The sequence below is a fragment of the Sturnus vulgaris genome, chromosome 23, assembly GCF_052056855.1.
Source record: "Sturnus vulgaris isolate bStuVul1 chromosome 23, bStuVul1.hap1, whole genome shotgun sequence".
In the NCBI taxonomy this organism is placed as follows: domain Eukaryota; kingdom Metazoa; phylum Chordata; class Aves; order Passeriformes; family Sturnidae; genus Sturnus; species Sturnus vulgaris.
The window spans coordinates 9,035,278-9,054,674 of NC_142265.1; the positions used below are offsets into that span (position 1 = coordinate 9,035,278).

Below are 19,397 nucleotides of genomic sequence, written 5' to 3' on the forward strand. Positions count from 1 at the left end.
GGAAAGCAAAGCCTTGGCAGCTGCTCTGCAAGTCTAGAGCAGGACTAGCAGGGGCTGGGCAGTTTGTCTTCACAAGAGCAACAAAGAATCAAGATAGGAAATGAAGATTTTCTCTGCTCGGAGAAATGGGCATTTTGTTCAGTGATGTCACAGCAGCAGGCTCACAGTGAGAATGCCCCAGTCTGGGTCAGCAGAGTAGGATGGCATTGCAGCTGGCATTTTGGCAGAAAGCTTTTCCTGTGCAAGGAGCTGAGGTGGTTTGACAAACACAGTTCTTGTCCTCCTCTTGTCTAGATAGAGCTGCACCAAGGCCTCTCTACCAGCAAGGACTCTGGTGGGACTTCGGGCTGCTGAAGAAGGGGGTAATGTTATTCTCGTGAGCACTACTGGATTACAACCACTCCTCCTGCTTCTTAGATACCGACTTGTCGGGCACCTTCTGCCCCGAGGATGTTGCTGTCCTCCCCTGCCGTGAGGACCTTTGTGTGCACCTGCGTGTGCTCATCAGCCTCTGGGCAATCTTCCTCCTGAAAGCAAGAGGATGGAGGGCAACAAAACCGAAGGGAAGCCGTAGGGAGCCCGCACTGTGCCTCATTGACAGGGAGAGCACAGACTGAGGAAGCCCTGTCCTGAAGCCCTGTGCTGCCAGGGCTCAGGGGTAAGGCGAGGAGTGGGGTACCACTGGGCCCCGGAGACTGACAGGACAGGAAGGATGTTCTTAATCAGCCAGAACTGCAGGGTGGAGCTTGGGCATTTTGCAGCTGAGGGTGGGAAAAAACCCACATAGACAGCTGTAGATGTGAGAAACTAGACAAAACCAGGAACGTCCTTGTTCCTTTTGCACGTATTTTGGAAAAACATTTGAGGAAAAATTTATCTGCAAAGCAATAACTATTAAGATTACATTCCCATTGTGTCTCGGTTCGTCAAGATACATGTCTAAGTAAGAGCTGCCTAAAAAGAAATGCCAGTTCCCAGCCTGTCACGATCGGTGGTTACGACTCCTACAGGCTGTGGCTCATTCCCTTCTTGTTAAGTTTTCGTTGGCTGTGTTTTAATGGTTACATAGCGAAGGGCCGTTACGTTTCCAGGCGCTTTCTTGCGAAACAGACTTAAAAGGGAAGATTGGGGGGGGGGGGGGGGGGGTCTGAGGAAGCGGGACGAGAAGCCAGTCCTACGAGCGCCTTCACATGGGCACCGCACGCTAGGTGGGACGTGACGCGTGGCGCACGCCGCACGTAGTACGTACGTACGTACGTACGTACGGTACGTACGTGCATGGTGCGTGTAGACCGGGGCGGTGCCGCCCGCCGGGAGGGGGAGGGCGCACGGGAGGAAGGAGGAAGCCGCCATCTTGGAGCGTCGAGTCGCCATAACAAGGCACCGGGGGAGCGAGAGGATTTTGTACCTGGGCGAGGGGGAGCGCGGCTGGTGGCGGTGAGGACAGGCCAGGCCGGGCACGGCTCCATGGGAGCAGGGCGAGGGGGCCGCTACGGGCAGGCCGCGCCTCGCGGCCTGCGGCGAGAGCGCGGGCCTGAGCGGGGCCTGGCGGCGCCGCAGGCGGGGCGGGAACGGCCGGGCCGGGCCTGGGCGCACCGGGATCGGCGGGACCGGGAGACCCCGGGGGGCGAGGCCGGGGCCGGGCAGCGCTCGCTCCCTGCCGGCCCGGGCGGCAAGCGGCGGCCGCTCCATTGTTCGTGGGCGGGAGGTGTTGGTGTGGCGCAGCTGCGATCGGCGGGTGGCGCCGGGCCCACCGCTCGGCCCCGGGGCTCCGCAGTGCGGCCCGGGCTCACGGGGCGCATTGAGCACCTCTAGGGCTCCCTAGAGCGACCGACGGGAAGAGAAAGGTCTAGAGCAGCTGCCCCCCCCCGCGCCCGGAGAACAGAGATAGGCGACGGAGGCCCTTTTTTTTTCAGTCCGTTGTTTTGCGTAATGGTGGCCTCTCTTTTATCGGAATAGGAGATTTGTTGCGATCCGTGAGGCTTTGCGTTATTTTTATCCTGATTTTTAATCTTCTAAAGGATTGTTACGAGCGTGAGGGCATAAGGGACTGAGAGGTTTAATTTCCTACACTGTTGGATACCTTAGCGTTGGTAGTCGGGTCTCATTGGCACAGAGCCAGTCGGCGTCTCTGGCTACCTTCGTAACTTATCTGGTTTTTACGAAGTTAATTGCCAAGAGAAATATCTCTTCGAAGATACCTTGAAAATTAACTGCCAGAAGATCCTAGGATTGCAAACTTTAAAATCTTGCTGGAAGCCAGAATTGACACACTTGAAAGCAGCTGGGAACTCTGAATTCCTTTTTCACTCTCTTGAAATGCTCTTCAATGTGCCTTTTTATTCACTGGGAAAACACGTGTTTTGTTGTGAATGCCGAGGTTAGGAAGCAGTAGTCTTCTGGTTTTTCCTTTGTGTTTTCCCAAGATGCAGATGCTCAAGGCAAGCCTATTTTTTGTTCCAAAAGATTTTGGACTAGGGACGTTTTGTCTCTTTGGTACCATCGTAAGGAGTCTTTAGCTCTGGTCCATGCTTGCTTAATGTAAGGGGCAGATTTTGTATTGTCTTTCCACAGTTTTTCAACCTTTCTGTTACATACAGAGTCATTAAGTAGTGTGTATGAAGTGTTATCTTCCGAGCACCACATAAGTTGTCGTTGACAGCAGGAAGGTAAGATCACAGGCAGAAGCTGGATAACCAGCAGCGTTACTGCCTTAGTTCAAGCTCAATCACTTGGACGCAAAGAGGCAGCTGCTCTCCGTTCAGCGTAATGGTGTTGTTCCATCACTGTTCTGCATAGCCTTAAATCAACATCCGGTGTAAACCTGGGGGTAAGCTGGTTGAGCTAGCGTTTTGCGTTGGAAGAGTGTAAGCTGTTGGTTAGGGTTTATATAATTTATATTTCCCATTCAAACCGAAGCGGGCAATGAGAGTAATGTAAGGGTTTTGTCAGTTCTATCTGGAATATCCACTTGATATCGTAGTCTTGCTTCCTCTCACAAACTTATGTATAACATTATTGTCCACATTTTAGGGCACGTTGGCTGCATCGTGGAAATGGGAGAATTTGTGGGGGAATTGAAGAGCCATCAAAGCAGTTGATACACTAAATGGTTACTTTATGAGAGGGGGGCCAGGTAGTGGAAGGTTGCTGAAAGTACATCTGTTTGGGAGGTTTTCTTTGGTGTCTGAAGATGTTAGGCAACACTTTCTAGAAGGGCAAAAAAAGTTTGATGCATGTCTTTATAATTATCCCTGAGGAAACAAAAAAGCAAGTGCTGTTATTGCACACTGCCTGAGAAGAAATTTTTCTTAGAATACAAAAGTAAATTGATGTGATGTACGTAGACAAAAATCCACAAACTAATTGTTATTGTCTGCTTCTCTTTCAGATTGAAGCAAGTGAATTCTGATAATAACTCAACTTCACTAGAGGGCTTTTTTTTAAAAAAAGTTGTTCCACAGTGCATCAGAGCAAGTTACTGCTTTACTTTTGAGTGACTTACCGGTGCTTGCCTGCATTGCAATAAAGGACTCATATATTGAGCAAGACTTATTTATCTCTTCATTTTGGAGAGTCTAATAAACTGTTATTACAGTTTCTGTACTGACTTTGAAAGTTTTGAAGTCTAAAAAGACATCTTTAAAGATAAAAGCATGAGCACGGCCAGAACAGAGAACCCTGTTATAATGGGTCTATCCAGTCAGAATGGGCAGTTGAGAGGCCCTGTGAAACCCAGCGGGGGCCCAGGAGGTGGAGGCACACAAACTCAGCAACAGATGAACCAGCTGAAAAATGCCAACACAATCAATAATGGCACTCAACAGCAAGCACAGAGTATGACCACCGCTATTAAGTAAGTGTTTGTATCAGCTGCCCCAAAAGGAATGTTTAAAAGTCGTGTATGGGAAGGCATTCTTGGATTCCCACTTGGAAAATGTTGTCTTCTGTTGTTTTCTGACATGGGTGGTTAGAAGTGTACATTATGGGAAAAAGCTGTATTTCCATGTGCAAGCTTCTCTCCAGCAGTTATTGTTGCGAAAATCCAATTTGATGCAGTGCTTTTCTGAGTGTGAGCCACTGTCAGAGGTGGCCCTGCTTTAGAATCCTGTCTTTTCTGCTTGTTGGAAGTGGTGCGAGAGGGAAGTATAGGAGTGGGGAGGAGCTGAACTGAGCATTTAAGACCGAGGAGGAAATGCCACCTGATCTGAGTCTAGTTGTGTATGCCTTTCAGTTTGTTGCAGTTCTTTCTCGTGGTGAGAAATGCTTTAAAGTCAGTTATCTTTTGTCATTGATCTGAAATAGTAGCACCTGGTCTCTTCATTGTAATGCTCTGTCTTTAATTCATCATGGCCTGATCTGAGAGGATACAGTCTCACTGTGATGTCCTGCTCCCATGCAGCTAGTTTTGGAAGTGTACTGGTTGGAATTTCTGGAAGGTGTAAAATACTTGGATGGTATGGTAATGACTTGCTTTTCTTTTTTTCTTCCATGGATCCTCCTCCCCCTGAACAGCACTGGCTTTTATTTTTTTAATTATTTGTGAAGGAAATGCCAGCTCTCCTCAGAGAAAGCGTGATAGAACACTCAGATTCTTAAAATCTGCCTAACGTGCCCCCTCCCGCCCTTTTTTTTAATGTATTACACGGTTACTCTAATGAATGTTGTGAATTAAACTCATCAAAATTCACGCATAACTTCCTGGAGCTGATGATGAGAAGGACTTGGTCTCCACTCTACAATGGCTTTCAAGAGAGGATGGGTATCTAAATCTCACTGAGGGCAAAGACGTTTGATCAACAGGTGGAGTGATTGCTTACTTAGTTTTTTCACCAGAAGTGTTTTTTACCTTTTCACGTTACTTAGTGATTAAGAATGGATGTTTCCTGAGCAAGAGAATTTTTCTTTTAAGTCATGAAATATTCTTGTGTGGATTTATTATAGCCAGTTTCTGTTACGTGACTAAGTAAGTGCTCAGTTTTAAATCTGTTCTCCTGTTTGATTCAGTGCCCTAAAAATGGCACTTGAATCATGACTGGATAAAAATTTCACAGGTTTGTTTGGCACATGGCTGATTTTGTCTGTTTACAGTTTTCTGCCTATTACATCCTGCTTAGCTCAGAGAAGATTTGAGCTCATATGTGCAGGTGCTTTTAGCTTTGAGGAGGTGAAAGAAAATATTACGCGTTCATCACTATATCTAAGAAAATAAAATGTAAAAATCAAAATATTAATTATTGAAAAATCTATTTTCATTTTATTTTGCTGTAGACCTGGTGATGACTGGAAGAAGACTTTAAAACTCCCTCCAAAGGATTTGAGAATCAAAACTTCGGTAAGAATAATTGAAATGTTGGAATAAATATTAAATAAAACTTGTGGGAGAGCTTGTAGTGGTAAAATACTTTTCCCGAGTGTAGGCTAAAAAGTCGTTCAGCTCCTGCTGTTTTAAATGAAGAATTAATTTGTTCTCTCAAGTGCTTGTGAGTGATCCTTCTCTTGGAAAACTCAAAAATGGAGTTCACTGTGGATTTCTTACTCTGTTAGTTTTACGGCGTGACACAGGCAGCATCTGTGTTGTGCGAGGCAGATGGGGAGGTGTTTCTGTATACACTCAGGAGCTATGTTTGGCTCTGAGAAAGTGAATGTTTCCTTTGCTGCTGTAGGGTGTTGCATGGGTTAATGGGAACTCCTGTGTAGTAATTTGTGGTCTTCCTGTACAGGCAATTTCAAATTAATCTACAGCTGCAGGTTGTATGATCTGATCTTATGGATGTGCTTATTTTTTTGATTATTCAGGACGTGACCTCCACAAAAGGAAATGAGTTTGAAGATTACTGTTTGAAACGGGAGTTGCTGATGGGAATTTTTGAAATGGGCTGGGAAAAACCATCTCCTATTCAGGTTGTTTGCAAACAGACTACTTAGATGCTGCTTTTAACTTCTATAAATGTATTGACATTCTTACGCCTAAATGTCCAATACTTATGCCATCATAGGGGAAAACTGAAACTTTGAATGAAAAAACTTGGTGTCCCCTGGGAAAAGCAAGAATTTCGAACCCCCGACTAAATCACTAAGTCATTCATTGGGTGACTTAGTGATGGGACTGCCTTACACTTTTGAAAAGTTAACTTGGATTTTCCTTATCATGCTGGAGATGTTAATTTGTTAATTCTCTGTTCAGCACCGTCTTTCACATAAGTAGTCCCAGGGGTCTGTTGTATAAATTTTCCAAAACTGACTTACCATTGGTTATATACCTTTCATTGTTGAAAATGTAATTATGGCTTATCACAGTGTTGACTCTTTATTGTAATCTTGTGGAAGAAGAGTTACGAAGATTGTGGGAGAGAGATTAATATCTTAGCAAGTTTACTTTTCTGTACCTTCATCTTTCTTTTACTTCTAAAACGGTTATATTAAGAACTGTTCATGCGTAAACTTCGGGGGCGGGGTGGAAGATTGAACTCTATTTTAATTGGTCTTTCAAGGTTTAGCACTGACACAGCTCTGCCACCTTGTCTCTTTAAGGCATGAGAAAACTGTGGCTTCCTTTTGTTTATAAACAGATACTCATGATGCCACCTTTGCAAAAGGCTGAGATTTCATTAGATGTTGCTGAAAAAGGTAGTAAAATTAAAAATACGTGGGGCCTGTGTTTGGATGGCTGAAGATCTTATGAGAAGTATATCACAGGAATATAGAGGTTGAAATCACATGCGCTGAGGTGGTTCTGATACTCGGATGTAGGTGGGAATCTTCTTCCGTAGGAGGAATTCGCTAATGACTGTCATTGTCTCTTCACTTCTTTTTCCCCAATTCTTCACTTTTTTCTTAATGTGTTATTATGGGTTTATCTGTGGATCCTTTTCTTCTGATCAGGCAAGATAAGGACTTCTAAGTGGAATGTGTTGGGGAGCTCTTTCCTGATGGGTTTAACATCTTCCTGTTGTGAGTCTGTCACGTTTGTAGTTAAGGGATAGTAATAATAATGGTCGTGAAACAGTCAGATTTCATGTGATACTGTTAGTGAGGGGGGTTAAATTTGGTCAGCCTTTTCAGTGAAGCATGGCTTATGATTAATTGCTCATGCACTTTCTGTCCTTGCATTTCAGGAGGAGAGCATCCCCATTGCTTTATCTGGTAGGGATATCTTGGCAAGAGCAAAAAATGGAACAGGCAAGAGTGGAGCCTACCTCATTCCTTTACTTGAACGGCTAGACTTAAAGAAGGACAATATACAAGGTCAGTTGATGTGGATCTCAGTTGGCTGCAGCCAGGTAATGGTGTCAGTCATTACATAAGAGACTTGAATCTAAAACTGGTTAATGAAATGGGTACGTTATGAAATGAGTGTATGTTATCTGCTTGTACTTCCAGAGAGAGCTAATGGGGAGTGGTGGAGTTTATAAAGTCCCACAGTTGCTTTCAAAAGGTTTAAATAGAAGAAGGCTTGTAGACTTTTCTGTCTTGCCTTGGAAAGTGGATGTGGAGCAATAAGCAAGCATGCTGGCTGGGATACTTGTGCAATGGGAGCATCAAGGGCTGGAGAACCCTTGCATGGAATTTGCCTTGCAAAAGTAGTTCCTTGTTATCCTAGTTCAGGATTCCCAGAGTGGAATTCCTAAACTGTGCTTTTCATTATTTGACGTCATAAAGTCTCTTATCTCCTCTGAGGATGAGTATTTAAGATACAGGATGTGTCTAGTAACTCACAGTGATGTTTTTAACTTCTAGCAATGGTGATTGTTCCCACCCGTGAACTAGCCCTGCAGGTCAGCCAAATCTGTATCCAAGTCAGCAAACACATGGGAGGTGCCAAAGTGATGGCAACAACTGGAGGAACCAATTTGCGAGATGACATAATGAGACTTGATGATACAGGTCAGAGCATTTTAGCTACGCTGAGGTTGCTGTTTCTTTTTGGCTTTTACAATGTGGTCATAGAATTTCTGCTTGTTACTATATGCCTGTTACAGAACAGACTACAATGTCTTGTTTGCTGTTCTTATACGGTTGTCATTCTTCCAAAGTGTTCTTATGAAACATAAATGAATGAACGAATGGTGGAAGGAAACAGTTTTAATCACCTTAACATGTGGGGGGTTTTTTTTATCTTTTTTTTTTTTTTTTTCCTCTCTCGTAACCTTACAGTGCATGTGGTGATAGCTACCCCTGGGAGAATTCTCGATCTCATCAAGAAAGGAGTAGCAAAAGTTGAGCATGTCCAGATGATAGTATTGGATGAGGTAAGTTCCTTGTGTTAAATGTTCTGGGATTTTAACACCAAGTTAAAGGAATGCGATGTCTCAGTGAGTGTCCTTTTGGTGCACAGCAGTGATTCAAACTTGCTTAGAGACATTGTAAGGTCTCCTCCGTTTCGGAGTATTTTTGTGGAACTATTTTGACAGTAGAATTTTTTTGCATGTAAATCTTTTAAGAAAACAGCCTAGGAAGATTTACCTCTCCTGTTTTTGCTGATGCTGAGGAAGAGAGTAACAGTCTATTCTGCAACAAAGGAATGCATTTAATTTGGTTTCTGTTCATAATGAGTCAGCTGTGCTTACCACGTACTACATAAAATTGATTTATGAATGTCCAGTAGCATATAAGCTTCTGAGTGAGAGAGAATATAGTTGTGTGAAAGCTCTTGGATGACACTAGTGGGAATCCTGGTAACTGCTTTTTTTCCTTCCCCCAAATGTGTAGCTACCAAAAGACTGAAATCTTATGCCATTATTTTAACTGGCTGTTTATTACTTCTGTTGTTGCAGGCAGATAAGTTGCTTTCTCAAGATTTTGTTCAAATAATGGAAGACATTATTCTAACGCTACCTAAAAACAGACAGATTTTGCTCTACTCAGCCACTTTTCCTTTGAGTGTGCAGAAGTTCATGGTAAGTGGAGAAGTGTCCATGTGGGTATGATGATGGTGGTGGCATTGCACAGGAAGGGTGTGAATGAGCCGTGCATAGCTATAAGTGCTTGGTTTTTTAAATACATCTAAACTTCACAGGCTTCATCTAAATCAGACTAAGTCTAGGGCAGAAGTTTGAAAGCAGTTTTTGACCCGCAGTTGCACTAATGGCAAGCTAAGTGTGTGCAGTTTTTGCCTATATGATGCTGTTTTCCATTTTGTGTGTTAGTTACATAATTTGTGTGAATTTGCTTCTGGAGGGTGCTCCTGTTTGGCCTGCTCAGTCGCCCTGGATTTATAAGTAATAGTTTGTGAAAATTTACCCACCCTGTCTGCATTCACCGTAGTATGAAGAGTGAGTGGCTAAGTAGTGCATTCTTGCCTTGGAGGAAGTTTAAGTGTACTGTAGAGTGGGAACTACTTATATTGTTTTGCATGTAGATCTGCCTGCTTTATTAATATCTTTATTTTTCAGAATTCCCATTTGCAGAAACCCTACGAGATTAATCTGATGGAGGAGTTGACCTTGAAGGGAGTTACTCAGTACTATGCCTATGTCACTGAGCGTCAGAAAGTGCACTGCCTCAATACACTCTTTTCCAGGGTAAGGAATAGGGCTGTGTCAGGAGCATGCCAGAAGCTTTTTCTCTCGTGGAACCAAAAATAAGACCAAGTGTTTCAAAGGCAGCCTAATGAAAACTTTTCTTTGTCAAACTGTGCTGTATATCTAAGGCTAAAAATGCATGCTTCTTGTCCAACATCTCTGTGTTACAGAACTTTCTTTATTATTTCCTTTCCTATACAAAAATGTCTGATGTAAATTACCAGCAGCATATCTGCTGCGGTTTCTTTCTGGAAGAGATTTAGACATCTCTAGGATCCTCTGTTGTAAAATGCTGCATTTATTGAGAACACTGTTTATACGTTCAGCTCCAGATTAACCAGTCGATCATTTTCTGCAACTCCTCTCAACGGGTTGAATTGCTAGCCAAAAAGATCTCCCAGCTGGGCTATTCCTGCTTCTATATCCATGCTAAAATGAGGCAGGTGAGTATAAAGTCTGTTCCATCCCACCGCAGGCTATACTGAATAGTTGAATTAAGTCTTATGCTTGCTTTAAGTTTGCATGTTCTTCATAAACTGAAACATGTATTGCTTTGCTATAGGTTTGGTTCTAGATACCCACTACCAGCCTTCCACTATGCCAGCCCTCTTTCCATACTGTTCAGTGTAGTTGGGCAGTTGATACTTGACTACTTCAGGTCAGGTTAATTAGTCCCAGTGTATGCACAAACTGCAGAAAATGGACTCATCCCACCCCTAATTCTGAATCAGTAGTGAAAAATGCTTCATATTGCAACAGGAAGTTACTGCCAGCTCAGATTTTAACGGAATGAATAAAACATGTGAAATTTGGTAAAGGAGGGCTAAGGAAAGCAGTCAAAGTATCAGTTCAACTTCCTTGATCTGATTTAATGTAATTGTAACTTTAGATAGTCCTTTTCTGAAATGGTTTTGATGCCACCGTAGGAGATTTTAAAATGCAGTCAGTTAATTATCTTTGTTGAGAAGTGGGATTAAGACCCTCTTGAGGTAATTCTTCAGAATATATGGTAAGGCATGCTAAAAAACTTGTACTGGCATCATGTTTCAACTCAGCTGTTCTCTAATGAGAAGGAGGAGAAATTTACGCGATTGAAGTTGAGTGTTAGTGACCTGAATATACCTGAAAGTATATGCTGATGCTGCTTGGTGTGTGGGATTTGATTTTTTTTGTTTCTCTTTGTTTATATGTATGTATTTCCAGGAGCACCGCAATCGTGTATTCCATGATTTCCGAAATGGCTTGTGCCGCAATCTTGTTTGCACTGGTAAGAGTTTCTAAACATTTTCCTGTTTCTGAAGTTTGTGGTATTGGAGATCGGTTTGCTGTAATAAACCAAAACAAGACGTTTTAGTAAGATGCCTTTGCCAAGCCTGCGTGTAGCAGTGTGCGGCACTCCTTTAGTCATGTGAAGTTTTATCTTTTGTGAAGGTGAGCTTGACAACAAATCATTTTACAGAAATAGTGCTTTCTGTTTATTTTCACATATGAGGGCTCCCTGAGTTGTTGGGTTGTAAACTTTGTGGTGTATCAGTAGAGCCGTGACTATGATCATGCGAAGTTTTGCTGATTCTTTCAAGTGTTTATAGCTCACTTTTTCTAAATACTTCTGTAGTTTTGAATGGCTTGTGTATGGTCTTAGTTCTTTGTTGTATGGGCTGTTTAGGCTGTACCTGGCAGTGTCTGCTGTCACTACATATGTCTGGGCCACCTTAACAAAAAATCACTAGAAGCAGAATAGAAGTAGTTGAGGTGGTGGAACGTAGTTCAGTTCTCAAGTCTGTTGTGACACTGGCAATGCACAATTCTGTGTGAAGAGATGCTTAAGAAGAACTGCTCCAAAATAGTGTAACATGGAAAAAATTAGCTTTGTGGTTATTTTTTCTGCCTAGATTTCAAGATCTGGTGGTTTTCGTTGTTCTTCTTACATTATTTGAGTTTATAATATATACAAAGCAAGAGGAAGCTGTAACAGGATTGTATGTAAACTGGCTTTGATGCAAGGAAAGCTTATATCTGGAAACTAGCACAAAGCAATATTAATCACTGTTAATCTTTACACCCTGAATACTCTCAGCATTTGAGCTCGTTGAAATTAACTTTATTTGTGATCTGGATTGTCTTTCAGATCTGTTTACCCGAGGTATTGATATCCAGGCTGTGAATGTGGTGATAAACTTTGATTTCCCAAAGCTGGCAGAAACCTATCTCCATCGCATTGGCAGATCAGGTGAGAGGAGGAACCTGTTATAGGTGCAACTTTGCTGATAACTGATGCTTTTTAGCCTTGAATTGGCTTTAGGTTTTTTATTACTGTATTTGAGAATTACCTTAGGTAGTTTTGATGTTCCTGACAAACTTGTTTTTGGGGTATCATTTCAGATGGCTATCGTCACTGAGGATATTACCTGAAAAAAAGGACTGTTCTCTTGAAACTGGCTTGAACAATTTTTTTTTTTAAAAAAAGACATATCTTGCTTTTATCTCAGGAGACTTACTATTGCCCCGTTTGCAGTTTGGGAAAATACTGTACTAAAATCTCAGCTTCAGAGTGTCTCAAGCCTAGAGATTTATGCTTTCTTCTGCATGTGTTTTGAGGTGTGTTTCTACTGTTTGGGAATCAGCAAAATATGCCGTGAAGAAAGGCTGTAAACAAAGGAACTCAGTGTAGTTGAATTTTGTAGTTCAGGCTTGTTCAAGAGCTCTGGAAGACTTTTTGCTGGTAATTATCTCGGAGCTTTGGTCAGAGCATTTTGAACCTCCAGAGTTTTCTTACTCCTACAGCACTACAAAACTCCTTACCAAAAACTGATGTGAAAGGTGTAGAGACCTGGGATTTGTTTTTAACTTCACAGAATGAGACTAACTTCACAGTCTGCAGACATTTTTTCTGTCAGCCCCTATGTTAACTCAGTTCAGTTCAGGTGTGTGTTGTTGTTTTTTTGCCAAGGTCGCTTTGGTCATCTTGGCCTGGCCATCAACTTGATCACCTATGATGATCGATTCAACCTGAAAAGTATTGAGGAGCAGTTGGGAACTGAAATTAAACCCATACCAAGCAACATCGACAAGAGCTTGTATGTGGCAGAATACCACAGTGAACCTGTAGAAGATGAGAAACAGTAAACATGTAGGTAAGTGCCTTGCTGAATGGAGCTTTGTTGAATGACAGGAATGTTGTTGGTGTCAGTGTTACCTCAGGGAAAGAGGGAAATTGATGTCATGAAAAAGCTCTGAATGTGAAAAAAAGGGTTTGAAATAGAATGTCAGAAGATGTGCTGAAGGTGGGAGGGGAGGGATGAGTATTTTTTAGTTGTTTTAATTGAAATACTGACCATATGCTAAGGACACCAAAAATGGGGAAAGGCGGGAGTGGGGAATGGTGTTGGGAGAGGCTAGGATGGAGTACTAGTAGCCTAATGAATTCTTTCTGTATTGCTAAGCTGAAATGAGAAATTGGTGAGGGGCAGAGAGGAAGGTAGTCCTCAAAAAGGTTGAGGAGATAAAATGGATAGCTGTGAGAACAGAGCATCAACAGAAGAGTAAGCATCTCACCAGCCAGAAGGACCAGGTTCAAGCAAAAGGTGCTGCCTCTTTTGTATTCTTTGGTTTGTAGAATTCTTGGAAGTGAATGGAGTAGGGAGTGAAGCTGTAATTCGTCTTTGCTGCCACTTGAGGTCGTCCACGTAGTCCTAAAAGAAAATGAGGTTTCACTGTTGGAGGCTCATCTAAGTTCTCCCTTTCTGATCATTGTCTCAGGAAAAGCTGCTGAGTTAAGTCCTTTTATAGGAGGATGACTTGCCCTGGACTGCAGTCAAGCTAAATGGCTGCAGGATGATGATCTGACCTTAGTTAAGATGATGTGCAGGATCCATCCATACAGTTTGGGCTGAAAGTCATTTTTATGTGTACTCTTCTCAGAGGTCATAATGAATTAAACAATACCAGTGAAGCTGCTGAAATTCTTTTCAGATAACCAAAAATTAAAAAGTGGCTATAGAAACAGACTGCTCAATTAGCATTAAAATGAACCTGTGGTTCCTTCTTTGAAATCAGCCAAGGATAGCCCTAGATAATCATACCAAGCTGACTTGAAAGCTTCTGCTTTGATGTTTAAACCTTCTCCATTTTTATAAATAAATAGTATACAAAACAGCCTGAATGTGGAACAGACTCTTAGGTGCCTTCCTAAGGGGATTGCTGGGGTCTTGCCAGAGAGCAGTTTGCTGCTTCCTAAAATACATGAAACCAAGAGGTAGTCATGTTCCATAGGTACAGAAGGGCAGTAGCAGCGCCTCTTTCTACAAAGCTGAAATTGGGATTGAACTGTTCAATATGCCCTTTGCCTTTTGAGAGCTGTTGCATGGTTAGTGTATGTGATTCATCATTTTGTGTTCTGGTTTTGTATAGAACCAATTTAACTTTGGGTGTTTTGATTGTTCTATTGTTTTTTTGGTTAGTGTGGGGTGTGTTTGGTTTTTTGTTGGTTTTTTTTTTGTTTTTTGGGGGTGGTTGTTGGTTTGTTTGTTTTGTTTTTGGTAGTTTTTGGTAGTTTTGTGGTTGTTTTATTTATTTTGGGTTTTTTTTAGGCTTTTGATTACACATGCCGGAAGGTGAAGCCCTATGATCCAGATCTGTGACACATCGTTTCTTTGGGGATACCCTTCTCTTTGTGGGTTTTTCTTCATCTTTTCATTTTGGAACTATGACGACTAAAGAGCTCGACCTTTTTTTCTCTTTAAATTTGGAAGCAAGGAAGAAAGAAGATAAAAGGAGGAATGTCTTTTTGTTTTTCCACTTGTTTGCACTGTGTGCTGATTGAACATTAGTTGCACTAACTGCTGGTTTTAAATTTTGTTTTCTTTGGGTGGGAGGGACAGCAAGGGAAGAAGAGAAACCCTGGAAAGAGAAGAATCTTGGCGAACATGAGCTTGTCTGCTATTTCAAATTCTTTAACCATTGACTGAGTGCATTTCAACTTCTCCCTGGTTACTCATCTGTTTTTTAAGCTAAAGAGCTTGTTACTTATTCGTGCAAAGTGCCTTATGCTATGAGACCATTCAGAATATCACCTTTCCGACACAGCCCACGGAATCAACGTCTATTTTTGGTTTCAGGTCAAAGTTCCCCTCTCTTCCCCTTCTCCTCCTTCCCATGTACTCAAGCCTAGGGCTGGGAGGTGAAATGTATTGGTTATTGGTAATACTACTTTTTTCTTCAACTTTTTTTTTCTTTTTTTTTTTTTTTTTAATTGGAGGAGTTGATATGCATCTGCAGTTCACCCAAACTGTAAATAGCTGTATTTAAAATGAAACCAACATAAAATCTGGGCTGATTAGGTGCAGCATCATAGCTCCAGAAGGAAAGAGTAGCCTGTGATCCTTTGCAGGAGCCATAAGAAAAGCCCTGTGCTCTAGCAGAACACTAAAGACTGGTTTCCATGAGTCTTCATTAGTAGTTACAGCACTTGATAGGTAGACTTGTTTCAGAGCCATGGCCCTCTTTCTTCTGGTGCAGCGTGTCCCATAGAAAATCAGATGTGTATATTGTACAAACTTTGTAAATATGATTTTTTTTTTTTTTTCCATTTTGGGTTCATATATGACTTTTTCGTTTATGATGAAGGTTGCTGAGGTTAAAGGGATTAGACTGATTATGGGAGCAGCTAAAGATGAGAGGGGCTCAGTTTTCTGCAACACTAAACAATGAGAAGTGCTCTGACCTCTGTGAACTGCAGGCCACCACAAGTGTCCCCTGTCAGGGTGGATTTGCTCTGGTGCTAGCAATAGTCCTGTACTGCTCGTATGGAAGAGATCACTTGTGGGGCTCCAAGGCCTCCAAATCCATAGCTCAGCCTTTTGGGAGATGCTCTTTGATTTTCCCCTTAGAAACTTCAGGAACTTGACAAGCTCTGAAGGAGTCCATGACCTGTGTTCCACCATGGTGTTTGGGAAATCCAGTGGGTGTCGCTGAGCAGTATATGTATAAGGTGTGGATTTGGGTTTGAGAGACCATAAAAAAAACAGTTTTCATGCATAAACTGACAGTTCTGGAGCTTTGTGGAATCGATTCACTTCCTGTAGCACTGCATTTTCTGCCCAGAGTGGCCTCTGTGCAGAATTGTGAGCAGGTAAGGGCAAACCCCTGTTAATGTCAGAAGCTGCTTGCCATCTACTCTGGTTTGCCATGAGTTGCTGTCTGTCATTTTGCATTGTATATAGCTGAAAAGTGCTTTCTGGTCAAGTAGTGTTGCTTTAAATTGTGCCCCTCCCAACATGCTTGATGTTTGGCCTGATCTACAGGCAAAAGGAGTGAGACAAATCAAAAAATTACTCTTTTTAAAATCCCTTTTAGCCTGTTAACCACCACTGTCAGGAGGCACCTGGGTGAATGCAGTCTTTTGCTCAGTCATTTATTGCATATACAGATGCTGCACTCACACCATGCTTGCTTACCTTTGAGGCAGAATTTAATTGTCTTAATTTCTCCCCATTTTAACCCTTTTTTTGAATTGGAGTAAAATAGTTTGGAATCACAAGGTGGACTAGCCATCCCTTTCCTTGGTGATCATAAATAGAAGCCAGGTGCCTCCTGACAACAGCTTTACAAGATTGAAAGGTTTTTGTGTTCGGGGTATTTTTCTTCTTTTTGTCAGCAGTGACTCCATAATTGTAGCAAATGCTGCACTAGAGTACAGACTCAAGAGCTTGGTCTCTGTGAGCCACATAGCTTACATCTGACTGGCAGGTACTAAATGTAAACAATTTTGGGGTGCTTTGTGTGGGTGGGGGGTGGGAGCTTATGGATGGTAACTTCGACCAAAAGTAAAATCTTGCTCCTGTACTGCAGCCAGCTTATGATTTTCCAGATAGAAGAGGGATCATTTTAATGCAACAAAGACATGAAAATGTAAATAAATTTTGTATCTCACCAGGGCATGCACATGTAACAAGAACAGGATAGAGATGTCAAGTCAGGTGTGTGTGCTCTGCATGGATTTGTGGTAGGTTAGCCTGGTGCCATGCATTGATGGTCCCTCTTGAAGCACAGAACTTTTGAAAGTATTACTTTAAAATTGGCCTCTCATTGAGGATTGGCACTTACCTAAACTATCGGGGGCACCATTTTTAGGTGGCTTCTTGTCAAGAAGGAAGCAGCCTATTTTTGGTGCTAGTAGGCTATCTCAAACAGATGTGATCTTGCAAATGGAAAGATGCTCCAGAAGACTAGGATAATCCTAGTTCTGTTTTTTTGTTTTGTTTTTCTTTTCTTTGTGTGTGTGTGGGGGTTTTTTATTTGGGGCTTTTGTTTGTTTTTTTATTATTTTGGTTTGAGGTTTTCTTGGTTGTTTTGTTCCCTACCCAAGAGTAAGGAGTGTGTATAAATCTTGGGTTCCTGAGATTTCTTGTGAGCTCCAGTTTTTGCTGGTCACCAGCCTTTACAGATAGATTAGTCAGAGCCTTCAGTGCTGAGTCCTGGGTCAAATACTTCCTCTGACAAAGTTGATGAGAATGAGAACCTGATGTGTTCTGCATTTCTTTTTTGTTGGAAGTCTGAAAGTGTCACTCTATGAGTCTCTGAAAGGGAGCTTCACAACTGGGTGAGGTGGCTGTGAAGAAGGTCATGGAATCTTCAGCCACTTGAGAGAACCTATAGGCCAGTCTCTGAGTGTCCACTGTCAGGTGGGCACTGCAGTGGCTGTGGAGGCCTTTCCCAAGAGGAGGGGGGTGGGTTGGTCTCAAATACATGTTTCAATTTCCAGAATGAGATGGGAGCATCTTTCCTTGCCCTCTATGACTGTTTCTGTGGGTAAGAACGGGGAAGGTCAACATGAATTCATGTTGTGTATATGGTGGTATCAAATCATCTCATTCTGATCTTCTGTTTATTTTTATTTGGGATGGGGGGGAGGGTGTCTGCTTTAAGGATTTAAAAATGCTTCAAACACTTTTTTCTTCACGAATGACTGATAGGACACAAACCTGAGCAGAGGGCTGTCTTGCCTCAGTTTCTGTAAGAGAGGTGCTGTTATACCACCTCTCTTGAGCTGCTGTTGTGATGGTTGTTGCCCTAATGCTGAGATTTGTAGGGCTGCTGGTCATTACTTCCTGAGAACAAAGTGAATTTTGTTCCCAGAGACCCCAGCAGTACAGCTGCCATGATAGAGGTTGGGCAACTGTAGTCCCTGCAAGGAGTTTTCTGCTTGCTGTCAACTTCTGGTCCATCTTTTTGAATCACACTTCATCTTTGTAATCAATCAGGTCTCTGGCCCAAAGAGCATGCATCTGAACTTCACAAGAAGGCTTTGGCAGATTATCCTGTAGGCTTTGCTCAGTTCATTGTTGTGTTGCTAAAATGCATCGGCACGGAAGCATTGTTAAATTCTGCTGTAGACAAGGGAGGAGTAAGGGGGGGGGGTAGGGATATGTTTATTAAGATACAGCCTTGCTGTATTTTAACCAGTAATTTTGGGGAAGGGGTGTCAGGAGAAGAAAATAGTCACTGTTCCCCTTATTGAAAGAAACTGGAACTTTTATTTCAAGAACTGAAATTATTTTCAATTCAAGTCAAGTGTCATAATTCAGTAGACCCTAGACAAGGGGTTGATATTCTAACTGTTAACCAGCGAACAATATGGTCTAGTCCTTCAAAACAGTCAAGGGAGGGAGGGGAAAATTGGCTTTCTGTTAAATTGGCAATTGGCAAACTCTCCAGTGGAGCTCAGATTTTGTTGAGAATGTGTTTTCTCTGGGTTCGTCTGTGTCGTAGCACTGACTTGTGAAGAGCTTCATGAGTTGTGAGTGCAAAAAAGATGAATGGAAAAATCCTGGTTTTGTTAATTAAACTCAATAAAAGCTCCCTGGAACTCCCATTTATTCCGTTTTTGTTCTTTTAACTGTGCTGAGCGAAAAGCATGCTGGTGTCCTTATAGACACTCAAGGTCTGCATTGGATGCAACAACCTTTGGAGTGAAGCTTCAAGAAAAGGAGGCATGTGATAAATAGAAAAGTGCTTTCCTACGTCCATGAGAGGGAGGCATCTTTTTTCTGCACAGATCAGCTGATGGCAGCTGTTTTTGCAGGGTCGAATGCTCCACAGTCTTGTCTCCCATAGACTAGAAGAATGGATAAGTTGAGTCACAAGGTTCAGAGTAGACCCTCTTGTTCAACAGAGCCCTGGACTTGACCAGTGGTTTATGCATAAAGGTTTAACAGCAAACCTAACAGCGTTTAATTGATAGCTTAAGTTAAACAATTTAACAAAAGATTCATACACAATTTGCCATAATGGTAACTAAGTACTTTGGATTGTCAACAACAAGGTCCCACTTTGAGCAATGCCTGGGGCACCGAAGCAGTAAAAGTGTACAGTTGCAATGAAATTAAGTACTGTGTAAGTACATAAATGCTGAATGCATTCTGGTTTGCTGGGGTTGCATTGAAACTAACTTACGCACGTATCCAAAGGTATAGCTTTATTTTTAATATATTTACTATATTGCTTTTGTTAAGCCAAGAAACTCAATCTGTCACAACACATACATAATTAGTCATATTGCTGAGCTCACAGCAAATATCCAGATTTCATTAGTTCTTATCCACGTTTAAATGCCAAGTCTTTTTGTATATACTATGAAGGCTTTGTTGGAGAGAGGCAAATTAAAAAGATTATATATTTGTTACTGTAATGCAAGAATATTACTGTAAAATGACTCATTTAAGGTTGTTGACACCATTCTGAGTTTTAAATTCCATCAGGCTCTGGGATAATTTTTCAATAGGTATGTTCAAAGTTCAATCTTTAAAGTTGTCTTGGTTTAATTTGAACTTCCTGGCCAATGCACCAAAAATGTTATAGTTTTGATTTGCCAAT

At 42.0% G+C, this 19,397-nt stretch overlaps 1 protein-coding gene across 3 annotated transcripts; it reads left to right on the forward strand.

The window, feature by feature from the left end:
* Positions 1-1,292: 1,292 nt before the first annotated feature.
* On the forward strand, positions 1,293-18,396 carry DDX6 (DEAD-box helicase 6). 3 transcript variants are annotated; one of them, XM_014893539.2, is made up of 14 exons: positions 1,293-1,437; positions 3,392-3,856; positions 5,272-5,335; positions 5,800-5,904; positions 7,119-7,248; positions 7,741-7,887; positions 8,158-8,252; positions 8,778-8,900; positions 9,396-9,524; positions 9,851-9,967; positions 10,728-10,791; positions 11,653-11,754; positions 12,475-12,658; positions 14,114-18,396. In XM_014893539.2, exons 2-13 carry the CDS (start codon positions 3,657-3,659, stop codon positions 12,648-12,650), a joined length of 1,452 nt encoding a protein of 483 aa, XP_014749025.1. In that variant the 5' UTR covers positions 1,293-1,437; positions 3,392-3,656; the 3' UTR covers positions 12,651-12,658; positions 14,114-18,396. The 3 variants fall into 3 exon arrangements, with proteins under 3 accessions (XP_014749025.1, XP_088034155.1, XP_088034156.1); XM_088178029.1 differs by having other exon boundaries at positions 12,475-12,654; XM_088178030.1 differs by lacking the exon at positions 3,392-3,856 and having other exon boundaries at positions 1,358-1,437.
* The last annotated feature ends 1,001 nt before the right edge of the window (positions 18,397-19,397 follow it).

Coding starts and splice junctions, on each gene's coding strand:
- DDX6 (XM_014893539.2), top strand. CDS start 3,657: ATGAGCACGGCCAGAACAGAGAACCCTGTTATAATGGGTCTATCCAGT. Junction 5,336..5,799: donor ATTTGAGAATCAAAACTTCG/GTAAGAATAATT, acceptor TTGATTATTCAG/GACGTGACCTCCACAAAAGG. Junction 10,792..11,652: donor CCGCAATCTTGTTTGCACTG/GTAAGAGTTTCT, acceptor ATTGTCTTTCAG/ATCTGTTTACCCGAGGTATT.